At 42.1% G+C, this 14,154-nt stretch overlaps 1 protein-coding gene across 3 annotated transcripts in view; it reads right to left on the reverse strand.

Annotated features, from left to right (window-relative positions):
* The window catches only part of GTF3C1 (general transcription factor IIIC subunit 1), a 39,990-nt gene that overhangs the window by 7,540 nt on the left and 18,296 nt on the right, over positions 1-14,154 (reverse strand). For all 3 annotated transcript variants that reach the window (XM_017808806.1, XM_017808805.1, XM_017808807.1), the window contains 14 exons: positions 13,035-13,131; positions 12,095-12,272; positions 11,567-11,699; positions 10,423-10,558; positions 8,595-8,676; positions 7,774-7,959; positions 7,046-7,203; positions 6,782-6,924; positions 6,523-6,604; positions 5,215-5,327; positions 4,231-4,293; positions 3,639-3,732; positions 2,507-2,679; positions 1,685-1,969 (listed from right to left, as the gene is read on the reverse strand). In XM_017808806.1, coding sequence (XP_017664295.1) covers positions 1,685-1,969; positions 2,507-2,679; positions 3,639-3,732; positions 4,231-4,293; positions 5,215-5,327; positions 6,523-6,604; positions 6,782-6,924; positions 7,046-7,203; positions 7,774-7,959; positions 8,595-8,676; positions 10,423-10,558; positions 11,567-11,699; positions 12,095-12,272; positions 13,035-13,131 — 1,923 coding nt within the window. The remainder of the gene's footprint in view (positions 1-1,684; positions 1,970-2,506; positions 2,680-3,638; positions 3,733-4,230; positions 4,294-5,214; positions 5,328-6,522; positions 6,605-6,781; positions 6,925-7,045; positions 7,204-7,773; positions 7,960-8,594; positions 8,677-10,422; positions 10,559-11,566; positions 11,700-12,094; positions 12,273-13,034; positions 13,132-14,154) is intronic.

Raw genomic sequence — 14,154 nt, forward strand, 5'->3', positions numbered from 1 at the left:
CACTTCATCATGAGGGAGCATCTGTTGGACACTGAGACCGTGAGGATGCTGCAGTGTCAGGCAGACAGTGTTTATTTTTAAGGAGGAAAAGGAAGAGAAAGAATTACAGACCAAAGACTTCAGTTACTTTAAAAAAAAAATAAAAAAACCTCCACCAAAAACCAAGCTGCAGACAGCCTCAGAGTAAAAAAAGAATAGTAGTAGCAGCCAGGATAAATTTCCCAGAAGTAAACTTAGTCAAACCAACATTATTTCTTTCCAGGACAAGACAAGAGCCACAATGGTTAAAGCTGAAGGCTCTGAACAACCTGATGTAACTCTGAAGTTACCTCTGTTCTAAGCAGGAGACAACCAAAGGTTCCTTACAACCTTTTCTAAGATGAGTCAGGCCTTCTTTTAAAAAATATTTTAAACCAGCAGGGAACACATCATTAGGAAAAATAGTGAGTAAAGGGGTCAGTCCAGGGCTCAGTGTATTTTTGCAAATGACCTGGGTGGTCAAAGACCTTATTCAGTTTGCACAGGATCACCCAACTGGAGACATTGCAAGTCTATGAGAAGATGGGATTTGCATTCAGAACATCTCCAGCAAACTGGAGAAACAGCCTGGAAAAGAGCAGGGAGCAATTTCCTATGACAAATGGCTGTTATTTATATAATAGTACTGTGCATTTGTGCCTCCACACTAAGAGGAAACAATTAAGCAGGTAAAGGAAAAGAAGCTTGGTAGAGTGACTCACAAGAATCTTAAGCTCCCCACTGCACTGGGGAGGTTTGGCTGGGTTTTTTTTTGGCAAGCCCATGGCCATTCAGCATCCTGGGATGCATAAGCAGGAGTTTCACCTATCTGACATGATGGAATTGGCACAGACCTGCCAGCAAGAGCATGGCATTTCTTTTCTGACATCGCAGTTCAGTGCAGAAGAAAATAAATGAGAAAGACAGAGACATGGAAAACTTAATAAAAACTTAATAATGTACCAAAAACACAAGTAGAGGCTGCTTCTTTTAAAGAACAGAATGTTATGGGAAAAAGACTGCAATAACAATCTTCAAATGGGTATTAAGCTGCTCTAAAGAGAACAAAGTATTTTTCATGTATATATACAACAGGAAGCAGCAGGTTAAAGCAAGAGATTTTAGTTGCACTCTTAAGAAAACATATAATGATTGAAAGGATGAAACACATATTGACTGTGAGGGTAAGGGCTCACAGGATCAGGCTGCCTGGGGAGAGTTTCAGTTTCAGTGGTGTGCCATTACTGCAAGCTTACAGAAAAATTAAATCAAAGAGGAGACAATACACAAAAGCAATATTGTGGTGAGAGGTTTCACTGGTAAAGCTGAAACCTTGTTATAACCCTTCTCAGCCTTTGAAATGACAAGGGATGATGTTGAAAATGCTCGTGCAGCACCCAGTGCTCCCCTTTCCACATCAGCTCTGATGGCACTGAAGTGCTGAGCAATTTAAATGTCACATGTGAAGACAAATGCAGTCCAGGGCTATAATGACAGGCAGTAAGTGAAGTGCCATTAAATCTTCAGAATGCTCCCTCAGAAATAACATCTGAACCAGTATCACAGTAAAACATGCCCCAGTGCAGTGCAGGAAATGCTAATGCCTATCCAATTTCATTCAAGTTATCCCCAAACTGTGTTTACTAACAGAAATAACAGCATTTACCTTTTTATCACTTCATTTTCCACCATGGTGCTGTCCACCACAATGATCTGCTCTGGGATTCTCACATTCACAGTCACAAGTCCCAGGGAGAACAGGGAAAGCATTGCCACACACTGGCCACCGGGTCCATCCATGGGAAATGCCACCATGCCCTCTGATGGTGTGTTTTCCTGATCTTTAAATGAGAAGTTATCTGGCTGGTCTGATTTTTCAGCGTCCTTGAGCTTCTCGAGGAACTGGAAGGACTCTGTACAAATGCTGCTGGGGAAGCGCCACGTGAAAACCCTGGACAAAAACACAAAGAAGCACAAATCTTCCACAAGCTGTTCTTACTGAGCATGAATTTAGTATGAATTTTAGACCCATGGTAGCACAGAGCAGCCACACAGCTGAAGTTCCATGTCAGAGCTGGTGACCAAGTACCTTCTACACCTGCTTTCACAGTCCTTGGACTAGTTCCAGAACAGTAGGTATTTATGCACCATGTAAAAGTCAGGTAACAGAAAGCAAAGATGTCATCTCCTGCTTCACGAGAGTGCTAAAGAAATCCTTCCATCACATCTAGAACTGTGCTGCTGCATCTCATTTCCTCTCCACGTGTCTTTGTAAAGTCCTGCCCAGCACACTGGGCTCTCTTCCCTCACACCCAGCAAGGACCAACACACACGGCGTTACCCTCCCCTTCCAGCCCCAGCGGAAGGTCGGGCTCTTTGCCCTGGACACGTGATGTGTATTCTGATCTCCAGGCCCAGCACAGACCATACCCAGCCTGGCAGACCCTTTCCCTGCTCAAACCCCAGCAGTGCCCCCTGTGACACCCACCTGTAGTAGCTCTGGGACAGCTGGTAGGACATGGGCGCGAAGGGCAGGGCCCGGTTCTTCTTGGGCCCCAGCGTGTGGTTCACCCGCCGGCGATTCACCAAACTCCTCTTCTGGTACTCCAGGAAAGCCTTCACCAGGATGTCATCCTGGTACTCCTGGTACAGCCGGAATGTCTGCAAAAAACACCCCCCTGTTCAGTGTAAAAGGCAGTTTTAGCTCTGTTACACTCAACCTACTTGAGGTTCACATTAACTAAATGGATATGAAGCCTACAAGCCAGGATGTAAATGATACATATAAATTCACTTAACTGCTGTTCTGTTCCTTTTATGGGCTTCCAGACTTTCCACGGTAAATGCCAATTAAATTAACTAAATACTATAGAACACTTGATATTCAAAATGGGATCAGGCTCCTGCTAGAATTATAGATGTGAAAAATGCTCCCTCTGCAACACATTTTGGTGGATTCCTCCCTTCATTTCACCAGGAACACAGGCTTCTGTGAGCTTGGCTTTCTAGGCTCCACTCTTGCCTCCAGTCTTGCCTGCTGCTGAGAGTTAAAACTCCCTTTGAACTGCTGACCTTATTTAAGACCTAACTGATAGATGATGCATTTTTATGGTCCTCAACCCTGAAGGAAAGGCTCCCCAACACCAGTGTTAGCTGGGTATTAGGACTGTCTCTGTGATATCTCCTCCAGATCATTTCAACTGCTCAAGTGGGCACTAAATCATGATACAGTTTGACCCAGTGGAAGGGATGTGGAGTTTATTTCACACGGTTCTTGGGAATTACTTCAACCTCACATCTTTAATCTCATCCTCAGAGAGAAAACAACATATTGAAAATCTGTCCAGAATATATAATTTCCTAAAAGCAGACAAGAACACTCCTCACAGAACAGACATAAATCTCAGTTTCTGGGTTTCTTTTCTCTCATTTGAGAAAGGAATTTATCAAGGGAGGGAGGAGAAACTTCAGGGTTGTATGACCACATGTAGATGTGGCACCTGGGGACACAGTTTCGTGGTGGCCTTGGCAGTGCTGGGCTAATGGTTGGACTCGATGCTCTTTCCCAGCCTAAACAATTCTGACTCTCTGAGCAGTAAAGTTTGGTCCAGACACTGTACCTGAAATGACTGACAAGATTCCATCTGTCTGTCTGAAAGTGCCAACGTGCTCTGAATCAGATTCTGTAGCACTAGAAAATGAATATCATAAACACTGAAAGAAAAAAAAAATAGAAGAGAAAAAAGTTTATTCATGGTGATTTTTGACCATGAGTACCAATAAACTAACAAAAATACACAAACTCAATCACTTGCTTCTGAAATAGATGCATAAAGGCATCAGATTCTACAGCTGAGGATCACTCATGTAATCTGTTACATTTTCCCTGATCTTCCTCCCTGAATTTTGGATCAGTCCAAATAATCTGACAAAAAACAAAGTTCTCCTTATTAACATCTCCTTCTCTTCAAATACAGCACCCACATACAGTTGTCCTAATGATAACAGACCACCATTTTGAGGTCATCACTGCTGCCATTTTATCCACCAAATCTATGCCCCCACAGCCTTGTGAAGTATTGTTTTATTAATAAATTTATACACTACAACAGATGAAAAACTAATGAATTAGGAGACTATTTATATGACTCTCACAGATGTGAGACATGGCCTTGGAGTCCTAATGGGGATAATGGTGCTGCTGCTACTCACCTGCTCAGATTATCCTCTTTTGTGCCTTGACTTGGGTCTTCTCCGATTGCCAACACCCGAAATCTGGATGAGGGAAGGGAAAGGAAAACACTGAAACAAGAGCAACATTCTGTGATTGTGCATCAGCCCCGAAGGCCAGAGGCTGATGAGCACAACTGCTAACGAGGCAAGTGCTGAAACAGCACAGGGACTGTGCTCCAGCAGCCTCAGCACAAGGGTCACACATTAAAAGAAGTGTCCAGATCGATCTCCACTAAAATATCTGTTGACAAGAAGATACAACTCATGGACAGGAGACAGTCAGGCACTGTAAGGATTTTATTGAGGTTTTGGACTTCTAGTTACGGTCAGCAGCACTTCTGCTGTAATGTACAGCTCTTCCCAAAATAAGAAAATTTACAAAGCTGCTAAATTTGGTATCATTAAATGGTCTGAGACACAAATTTTCCACACTGCTCTTCAAGTGTTATTTATCACGAAAAAGTTTAACAATCTGGAGCTGCAGGATGCTGTACAAGCCTGAGTGCCCTTCTTTATCAACAGTTTGAGCAGTGCTGAGGTGATTCAGCTGAGCAACCAGCTACAAATTGTGATATAAAATGGGGCCAGTTAATCTGGAAGATGCTTAAGGGGAAGTCTTCTATTGCATTGAAAAGTTACACCTGAGTAGCACCATCTCTAACAGAAACGTTGAGGATTTGACAATTTAGGAAAATCTGATACTGTGAATTTCTGGTTTAAAGGTCTTCTTCAGCAAAATGGGAATGGCTTGTGCAAATAACTCAAAATCAGTTATATGTATTCAGAAAGTGTGGATTTGAAAGAAGCACTGCTAGCTGTATTTACTAAAACTCTTTTTGACATTAAGAGTACAAGTACCAGAGGGTGTAAATCCTGCCCAGTGGAGAAGGGGCTGCTCTGACTTGCTGTCCCCTCTCACTGCCTCAGCCCACGTGCTGATCAAAAGCACCATAACTAAAATACCTGGAAAACAGTTCCTGCAAAGTGTCAGGAATCTCCAGTTTGGGATTCCCCGGGGTCGAACTGAATTTCTCTTTCAGCCTCTCCACGAACTCCTTAAACTCCTTTGCACAAACCTTAGAAAAGAAGAGACAGAAATGTTATCAACCTCAATTTATGAGGGTGGGAAAAGACCTTCTGCTTCTAAAGTGTTCATGGAAAATTCTTGTAGAAATAGCTGGGTTTGAATTATCAAGGCAGGGACAGTACAACAGCCAAGAGGCTGCATCAGAAAGCTCCGTGGAGTTTGTGTCTGCTGATTTACTGAACAGTTGCAGGTTCCATCTGTAATGATGCTCACAGCTACAAGCCAACCACCATGAACATATGTTCTAAACCAATTTGCTGAATTTACAGCAGAGAATCTCTTGCTAGAGCTTTGTTTAAGCTTCTGTTCAAGTCTTTTTTTCCCTTCAGACCCTTCAGGCTTTCCCATGTTCTCCATTAAGTCTGTCTGCACGAGCTTGGCTTGGAGAACACCTGTTACATGGGAGGAATGTTCTCTGGAAACGAGTTTTTATTTGCTTCCAAAGACAGACTTTGGGGATGGGGACACACATATTTCTTTCAGTGATGTCTCATCACTCAACAGCTTCTCTTCCTTTAAACAAGCATGAGTTTACCAACAGAACTAATGGGCTTTTGTGACAACAGCATGAACTATGTCATTCCTGGATAAAAGCAATCTTGCTGTGACACTGTCCCAGTTCTAAAAAAAATCTGAAATTCCAAATGGAATTGTTTGCACTGAAAGTGTAAACAACTTCTCAACTTGAAACTGTGGTTCGTTTAAGCCATAAAAAGCTCAAAAATGAAATAAAATCTTCTGGCTGATCAAATCAAGTCTTATAAGATTTGCTTGCATTTCTGCACTCATCCACAGAAGGCTGTATTTCAACATGCAACTGGGGTAACAAATAAGAAATTACAGAGCAAAAAGGCTTTCTTGCTCAGATAACAATAAGGCTGAGAGGATAAAATAAAATCAGCAGATAGATGTGTTTAGTCATGGATGTTCATAAACAAACATATTGAAAATACAAATTTCTTGTTGTACAGGAGGCTGTTTATGTGCCTTTGGAAAGCTGCCTGTGTTCACTTTGCTCCCAACCCAGCAATGATGCCACATTTTTGCAACGATGCTATTTTTGAAATGGCTAAGGATTCAAGGGAGGGATAGAGAAGAAATCACAGTAATTCAAGCAGTGCAAGCCCTCAGTAATCCAAACAGAATAAAGTACTCCATGACCTTTTGGAATACTTCCCTCCTACCTGTGGATCTTCATAATTATTTTCTCTGTTCATGAAATCATCGATGAGGGCTTTATCTTGGTAAACCTCAGCAAGGCAAACTCTGCAACAGATACAATTGAAGGTGTTGCCCAGAGTTGAAGTTTTCCCAGTTCAGTACAGATTTGACAGTTGAAATTTATAGGTCATATGAAACAAAACAATAACAGAGAAAGACCACGTCCCTTCACTTCATTTCAGGAGAATTTAGCCTATACCTAGGACATACAAAACTTCTTACTTGTAATTAAGGTAAGTCTGTGGATTCCTGACAATATAACGAGCCCTTCGTCCAACGGAATGAGAGGTTTTATCCAGGGACTCCTCGAAGCTGGAATGCATGACATCCCGAACCACCTGCCAGGGCACAAAGGGCCCTTTGACCTGTGGCAACAACAAACGTTTGGGGTTCAACTCCAGCTCTGAAGTACACAGAGGGTGGTGGGAAGCAGGATGGGCCCCTTGGGGTGTGCTGAGCACACTGGGTGAGGGGTCTGTGGCACACCTTGGCGTTGAGCACGTGGCTGGCGATCCTGCACAGCATGAGCAGACTGTCCTCCTGCACGGTCCAGGTGACTCGGAGCCGGGTCATCCTCAGCAGGGCACTCTGGTCAGCCTCGTCGTGGTAACGCAGCTTTTTGCTTTTTTCGGCAGAATCCTCTTCTAAAAAAAAAAAAAAAAACCAAACCAGAAAAAAAAAGAATTAAAGACAATTATCTCAGCACTACGTATTTTGATTAATTCAAGCTGCCATCACGGCGCCAGCACGAGTTTGAAGGAACGAGAGACAAGAGCAGGGAAAGAAGGAGCAGTTCAGAAGGCAAAGTGCATTAATGCCTCTCCCAGGAATGAGAAAACAAGCACTTTAACTGGCAAACTGACAACCCAGAGCATCACTTCATGAAGAATCTTTAAGCCAGCTATCAACAGTGGATGATGAATTGCAAGGAGCTGGTCTGGCACAGACACCATTAGGATTTCTCCAGTCAGTACAGCACAGCAGTGCAGCCATGGCCCCCACACAGGTCATGGGTACAACATGCTGCTGTTTTACCCCAGAGCTCCTACACAGCCCCAGGGCACCTGAGCCTCCTCCCTGACAGAGGGAACCCGAAGACATGGCCAGTAAAGCTCCCATGTCCCACCTGGAGCTCAGACCATGTGCCAGTCACATCAGCTTTTCCAAAGCAGCCTCCAGCACAGTAAAGAATGCTGCTTTTCCCCGTTTCTTACCTTTCTTTCTCTTCTTTGTCTTCTTTCCAACTTCCTTCCTAAGCCTCTTCCTCTTCTGGCTTTTTCCGCCTCTCACCCGTTTCGTTCGATCCTGGGTTGGTTCTTTACTTATTTCAAAACATTCCTCCTTCTGGACAAGTAACTCTGATCCTACCTTTGCTTCTCCCAAAATACTAATTTTGTTACCTAAAATGACACATATTGACAGCAGTGGAGCTTTAGAGCAATGACATTCTACAGTATTAAGGTATAAAGAGCAATATATTAAAAGACAGATGCCCTCTCAAAATTGCCCTTTTTTTTAGTCATGTCATTTCATGCCCCTTCTCACAAAGTAAAATCCCACATTAAATGAGGAATCATCAAGTAATTACTAAGTTTAATGTACAGTGCAGAAGCACAAGGGAACAGAGCTGAGGTTTTATATTCAACCTGAAGCTTTTCCTCCTCCTTAACTCAAACGTTAGGCTGGATAACAGTGCTGCAAAACATTGGTCCCTCTAGACTTCCTGCAAACTGCACAACAGAAATTACAAAGGATAGAAATTATTGTTCTATAAGAAATTATTTACACATCTATTTTACAGCCCCAGAAGTATCCTAGATCATTTTAAGGAGACAGGAACAACCCATGTCATCAATAGTGGATAAAAAAAATTATTGTTCCATATATCCGGAAATAGGGAATGAAATTATTTATCTATTTTACTGCCCCAGAAGCATCTTAGATTACTGTAAGGAGACAAGAATAACCCACATCCTTCATGCTGGGTTTGACAAAGACAGTAACAGCTACAGCAGAGTTTCAGAGCCCACCTTACCTCCAGTACTGAGTGGCAGGGGGTGTTTTGTTAAGAAGGTTTGGAGTCTTGCTGTCAGTCCATTTTCAGAAACTGTATTTTCCTAAAACAATATAGCTTTAAAACAGGTGATATGCAAAAGGAGTGCACTGGTTTTAGCAATACTATGCATTATATCCTGTGAGTAGTGTCAGAAAGAAATTTTCAGCATAAAGGAAAAGATCCCTGGCTAAAATGAAGAACTCATTTGTCTTATTACTCCCACATATTAGAATGGCTCCAGAGCTTTGCTTAAATCAGACTGTAATGACCACTAGATTATGAAGGTTAGAACTGCAGCAAATCTCCTCAAGTTCAACAGGAGTCATTACTGGAAGAGAAGTGCCCGAATCTTTCATTGCTGCAGAGGCTGAGGGGAACTTGCTGTAAACCAGTATTTTTTCAAAGCGTTTTACATTCCAGAGGAACTTCTAAAAACCACAAAACCAAACTGCAAACACAAACACTGAGTAAATGCCTCCTACACAATATTCTGCCCATCTTAAATCTGAGCCTGAACTGATTGCAGCGTATTGGGAGTTTTGCCATTCCCTGCAAAACCCATTTCTCTTGTGTGGAGTTCACTGGGGGCTGAAGTTGGTCACAGATGTGGAGTGCAAAGCAGAGACTGAAGAACTGCTGGAGGTCCTGTTAATGCTGAACAACCAGGAGACTGAACAGCAAATGAAATTAGGAGGGAAATGATCCTGCCTGAGGGGAAAAAATTGGCAACTCTAATTTTACATACGCTGATAGGCTCTGATTTGACCACTGCTTAGGGCAGAGTAATTACAGCCAGTTCTGTGAAAGTCTCTGTTCAGTGCTTGGTAATGGTGAAAAAGCAAAGGAAATGTAAGGAATTCTTAGGGAGAAAGGCAACACTGTGTAAAAATCCATGGTTGGCCACAGCCTGAAAGCACTATGTGATGTATTTCCACCTTAAAAAGGACACAGTGGAACTATAACATGTTAAAAGAAAGGCAAGAATGATTGAAGACAGGATGCAGTCCATGCTGGGAATAGTAGATGTCAGTCTTGAGAAAAGGAGGTGATAATGGGAAACATAAGAGATGTTTAGAAAAATCAAGTGAAACAGAAAGGGTAATAGAGAATTGTATTTCTTCACAGCTTCCCTTAGCACTACAATTATTAGGGAGCTTAAAGCATCAAAAGGAAGTGGGGACACATAATGCACTTTGCTACATGAGGTTGGGGATAGTAAAGATTTATATGTGCTCAAAACACAGGCAAATTAATGCTAGGGAAAAAAAAACCTATTAACTGCTTTGAAACATCAGCCCCAGATTTAAAATGGCCAAAACCTGCAGACAGCTGGAGGATATTCTGAGGAAATATCCCTTGCTCTTACAACCTTCCATCACAGGCAGGACATCAGCCAGAACTGGGATGGCCATTCTCATTTGCATATGTTGGGCTCCCTATTTTTATTTTTGTTTTTATTTTTGTCCATATGTATTTCCTTATTCTGGATGTTTCAGTTTTTGTCTGACAAGTTCTACATTCCTGAAAGGCAAGAGGTACCACTGAGTAATCTACACTGCTTGCTCAATAAAGTATTTCTCCATTAGTTGAATGTACTAACAAATTTACTATCAAATTCAGTTTTCAGATAAAATTTATGTCCAATTCTTTCACTCACTTCAGCACCACGAGTTGACAATATTTGGCATTCCTTACTGAGACACATGACTGAGGAAGCACACTGTAGGATTTTGGTCTCAGTATCTCAACCTTAAGAATATTAAAACTTGGAAAAGTCACTCCAGTATATAAATTTTAAAATACCCACCTTCCTGGTCTTATCGATGATGTAGCTTGTCCAGATCCAATTGCGTTTCAGATGCCCATAAAAGCTGGAATCCAGACCTGCAGCTCCCAACCCATCTCCAGGGATAGATCCATCATCAACCACCTCTCGGCTGCCTCTGACAGCAAGAGAAACACAACACAGGGGTAATTATTTGGCACAGGGGTAATTATTTGGCACAGAGGGCCTTCCCAGTTGCTCTCAAGGGATGTGTGTGCAACGTGCAGAACTCTCCCCCTGCCCTCCCAATTTAGGGGGCAACATTACACCATCAACTGAATCCCAGAACTGTTTCTTGACCTTAAAGATGTTGCAGTGATCTGCAGCCTAAGTGCAAGTGAACACCAGGTATCCAGTTTAAAAGATTTCTGCCATACAATAGAGATCATATGTAGAAGCTGACAAGTGAACCCAACAGAATTTTTTCCATCAGCAAGGATCAGTGGAACTGGGTTCCCTCAACAACATTAACTTTTGAAAGACCACTTGATGTATCTACTTGTAGAATATTGGCAAAGATAAACCACAGTGCAGAGCACAACATAAAGAGTTTAACTGGTGTTCTGTGTGGCTATCACAGGTTGTGAGTAAGCAGAAGGTCGAATGCTCCAGAGATCACTTCCAGATCACAGTGTACACCAACACCATATTAGAAATTAATCTGTAAACAATTACAGCCAAGTGCAGCACAGAAGGACAGAATCCAGAATGTGACACTGGGGAGCTACTGAAGCTGCTTGAGATACCATGATATAACACCTGGGAACAGAAATCTCTAAGTTTATTACCCCTGGCATTAACAGTACTTAGGAAGCACTCCTTCCCTCTCAACTTTGCTTTCCCCAAGACTCTTGCAACACACATCTGTACTACTTTGGAAGGAAATCCAACATCTGTTTATCCCACTTCTCCAGCATAAAAACCTACTTGGTAAAGTTACTTATAAACATAAAACATAACTACACGTCTTCTAACCAGATACTCTCTGAATTACACACAAACAGCCCTCAACACCCAACCGAGATGCTCGAGTCTGAACTGCTTTTGCTGTTAACATCCTCAGCACCAGGACAGCTCTTTTTGCCCTCTCCATTCCAGTAGCAGAGCAGGGATGAAGGTGACATACGTGGTGTATTCCAGCATCGCACACTTTCGCTCCAGATTGTGTTTATTCACTGCTGACTCTTGTTCCATTTCCACATCCAGTGCAGTCTCCTCCCCTTGATTACTTTTCTTGGACCGAGGACAGCGGATGACTCCTGGACAGACAAACAGGTTTGACCATCAGCATGAAAAGTCAGACTTCAACCCACTTTCAATCCACCCTGCTACGGCAAACTACTGCTCCCAAACATCACTAATGTTTTTACCCTTTCTCTACACAATGTGCTACCTTCTCACAGAAAGGACTATTAGCAATTTTGTTATTTCTAACTTCAATTTTGACACTGCTCTGAGAATTTGAAGTTGATCACAACCTCACAGAATTACATGGACAGAGCTTCTAGCTTTTTTTTTTTTTTGCTGCGCGGGGCAACCTGACCAGGCATTGGAAGCGACAAAACAGAGCCTGCCTGTTTTAGGGAAGGAGGAGCAATTGTGGTGTGCCCAGAGGAAAGAGCAGAGGTGCTAAGAAGGTGGAGTTTTGCCTTACCCAGGGGTGTGTTGAGGCAGACACACTGCAGATCAAACCAGAAGTTCTCCACGTCCTGCAGGGTGTTGAGCACGTACAGGCGCCGCTCGAAGGGGCGGCTGCTCTGCGCCAGGTTGTAGTGGAGGTCACAGATGGTGGTGTCAACAATCACTGCATTCCTCTTCATGTACACAAACACCTGGCAAACACAGCGTGGTTCAGGCTGGTGGGTAAAAATCATCGGAATTCCCTAATTCACAGCACACACAGTCTAGTTTAGGACTGGTGGGCATTTTCTGTCTGCTGTTTTGAGAGAGCGCTCTCAGAGGAGACACACACCCATTCCCACCCTATGGCATTGTATTCCCAAATTTTCCCTTGACAGCAATCCAGAAATTTCCTTTCTAGGTTTAGAACAGTTTGTTTTCCCTGTTATGCACAGGATATCCCAAATTTCCACAGAGTGACTATTTCCAACAAGTCCTCATTCGGGATTTGGATAGATGTGTTTGGGGGCCTAATTATCTTTATCTTCATGCATTATGTGTTGGATCTGCCTTCTCCTTTGCATGTGCTCTCTATTTATAAAAAGATGCATATGGATGTCATTATTTTACTCTGATCAGTGACTTTATTCCGTGTCAGACATCCAAAGCCTGACACCTTGATGGATAAGAAGGTGGAATGCTCATTTTTCATAAGTATTGCCAGTCTGGAACCTCCTGGTTCATTATTGTGTGCATTATGCATTTGAGTAGTGCCCTTCCAGAGAAAGGCAAAAATTATCTACACAAATTACAGTGTCACTTGGATCTGGAGGTTTGCACATACACCTGAAACATCAGTATTTCATTTAACTATTTAAGGTAATTCAAATCCCAAATCCCGCATTTATTTCACAAGAAAAAAAATTCATGAATAATAACTGCTTTTTTTAAATTTTTTTTTTTTTTTTAATTACCTGGTCTTTGTCTTGAAACTTCTCTGTTGGGCCAAACTGTAGCAGTCCCATGTAACATAATCTTTGAAGATTTTCTATCACTGAGAAGATGTACCTCCTGCAGCAATGTTAGGAGTATTACCATTAACACTCATGAAAACAGTAGAAATGATAGCAGAAAACACAAGATTTTCATGCAGCAACTTGAACTTTCAGGAAACCATTGATTTGCAGACTCTATGAAGTGGCATTTTCGCTTGGATTGTCAGCCTATGGAAAACATATAATAGCCCAAAGGTCCACATTTTCCTTCCTCAAATCACAAACCCAATATTTTAGCCAAATACTAAGTAAAATTTTGCTAGCAAGGATGAAAATTAGCCTGAAATAACGTGTGTAAAAATGAACTAAAAATGGCCAGAACACCAGCAGATCTGCAGATAATTTCATGTTATATAAAGAAGACAGGAGTAAGAAAACATGACTGCTAAAAACAGACCTTCATGTGTGTGCATATAAAGAACTGGGCAAAGATTCCTGTAGTTCAGGTTGTTAAGAATTACTGCAGCAAGAAACTGCTTTCAGCTGCTTATAGCTCTGGCAGAGCAAAAAGGGCAACATTTCCCATCCTGCATATCTGCTTCTGTGGAAAAACGCTGGAAGTTGCAGGAAACTTCTGCAGGAAAGTTTCTGAGAGTTTGTAACAAATTAGCTTTACCCACATTTAACTTCACTAAGATCTCTAATTAAATGCAGTTAAGTGGGAGTGGTACTTTGGCAGGAGTTTTCCCTGGAGGTCAGAAGGATCAAGCCTAGAAATACTGAAGCAAATGTGGCTGAATTAGAAGTTTCAGTGAATGGAGGAGTAAAGAGACAACTTGATTATGTGTCATATTGTTTTGCATAAACCCATCAGATGGAGCCTGCAGATTAAAAAAACCCCACAAATCCAGTTTCCTTGTTTCTAAGATTTAGCAATAGGTTAGGAATTGTAAACCTGGGCTGACCACAAGCCCTGGCAGCTGATATTGCCCAGCCCTGTTCCCTCACCAATGGGCACATTTGCAGGTTTGTAAAATGCCATATCAGTCCATCCAAATCCAAACTGTCAGCAATGACTTTCTGGGAAAACTAACACGGT

Source organism: Lepidothrix coronata, unplaced genomic scaffold (assembly GCF_001604755.1).
Source record: "Lepidothrix coronata isolate B3197 unplaced genomic scaffold, Lepidothrix_coronata-1.0 Scaffold24, whole genome shotgun sequence".
NCBI lineage: Eukaryota > Metazoa > Chordata > Aves > Passeriformes > Pipridae > Lepidothrix > Lepidothrix coronata.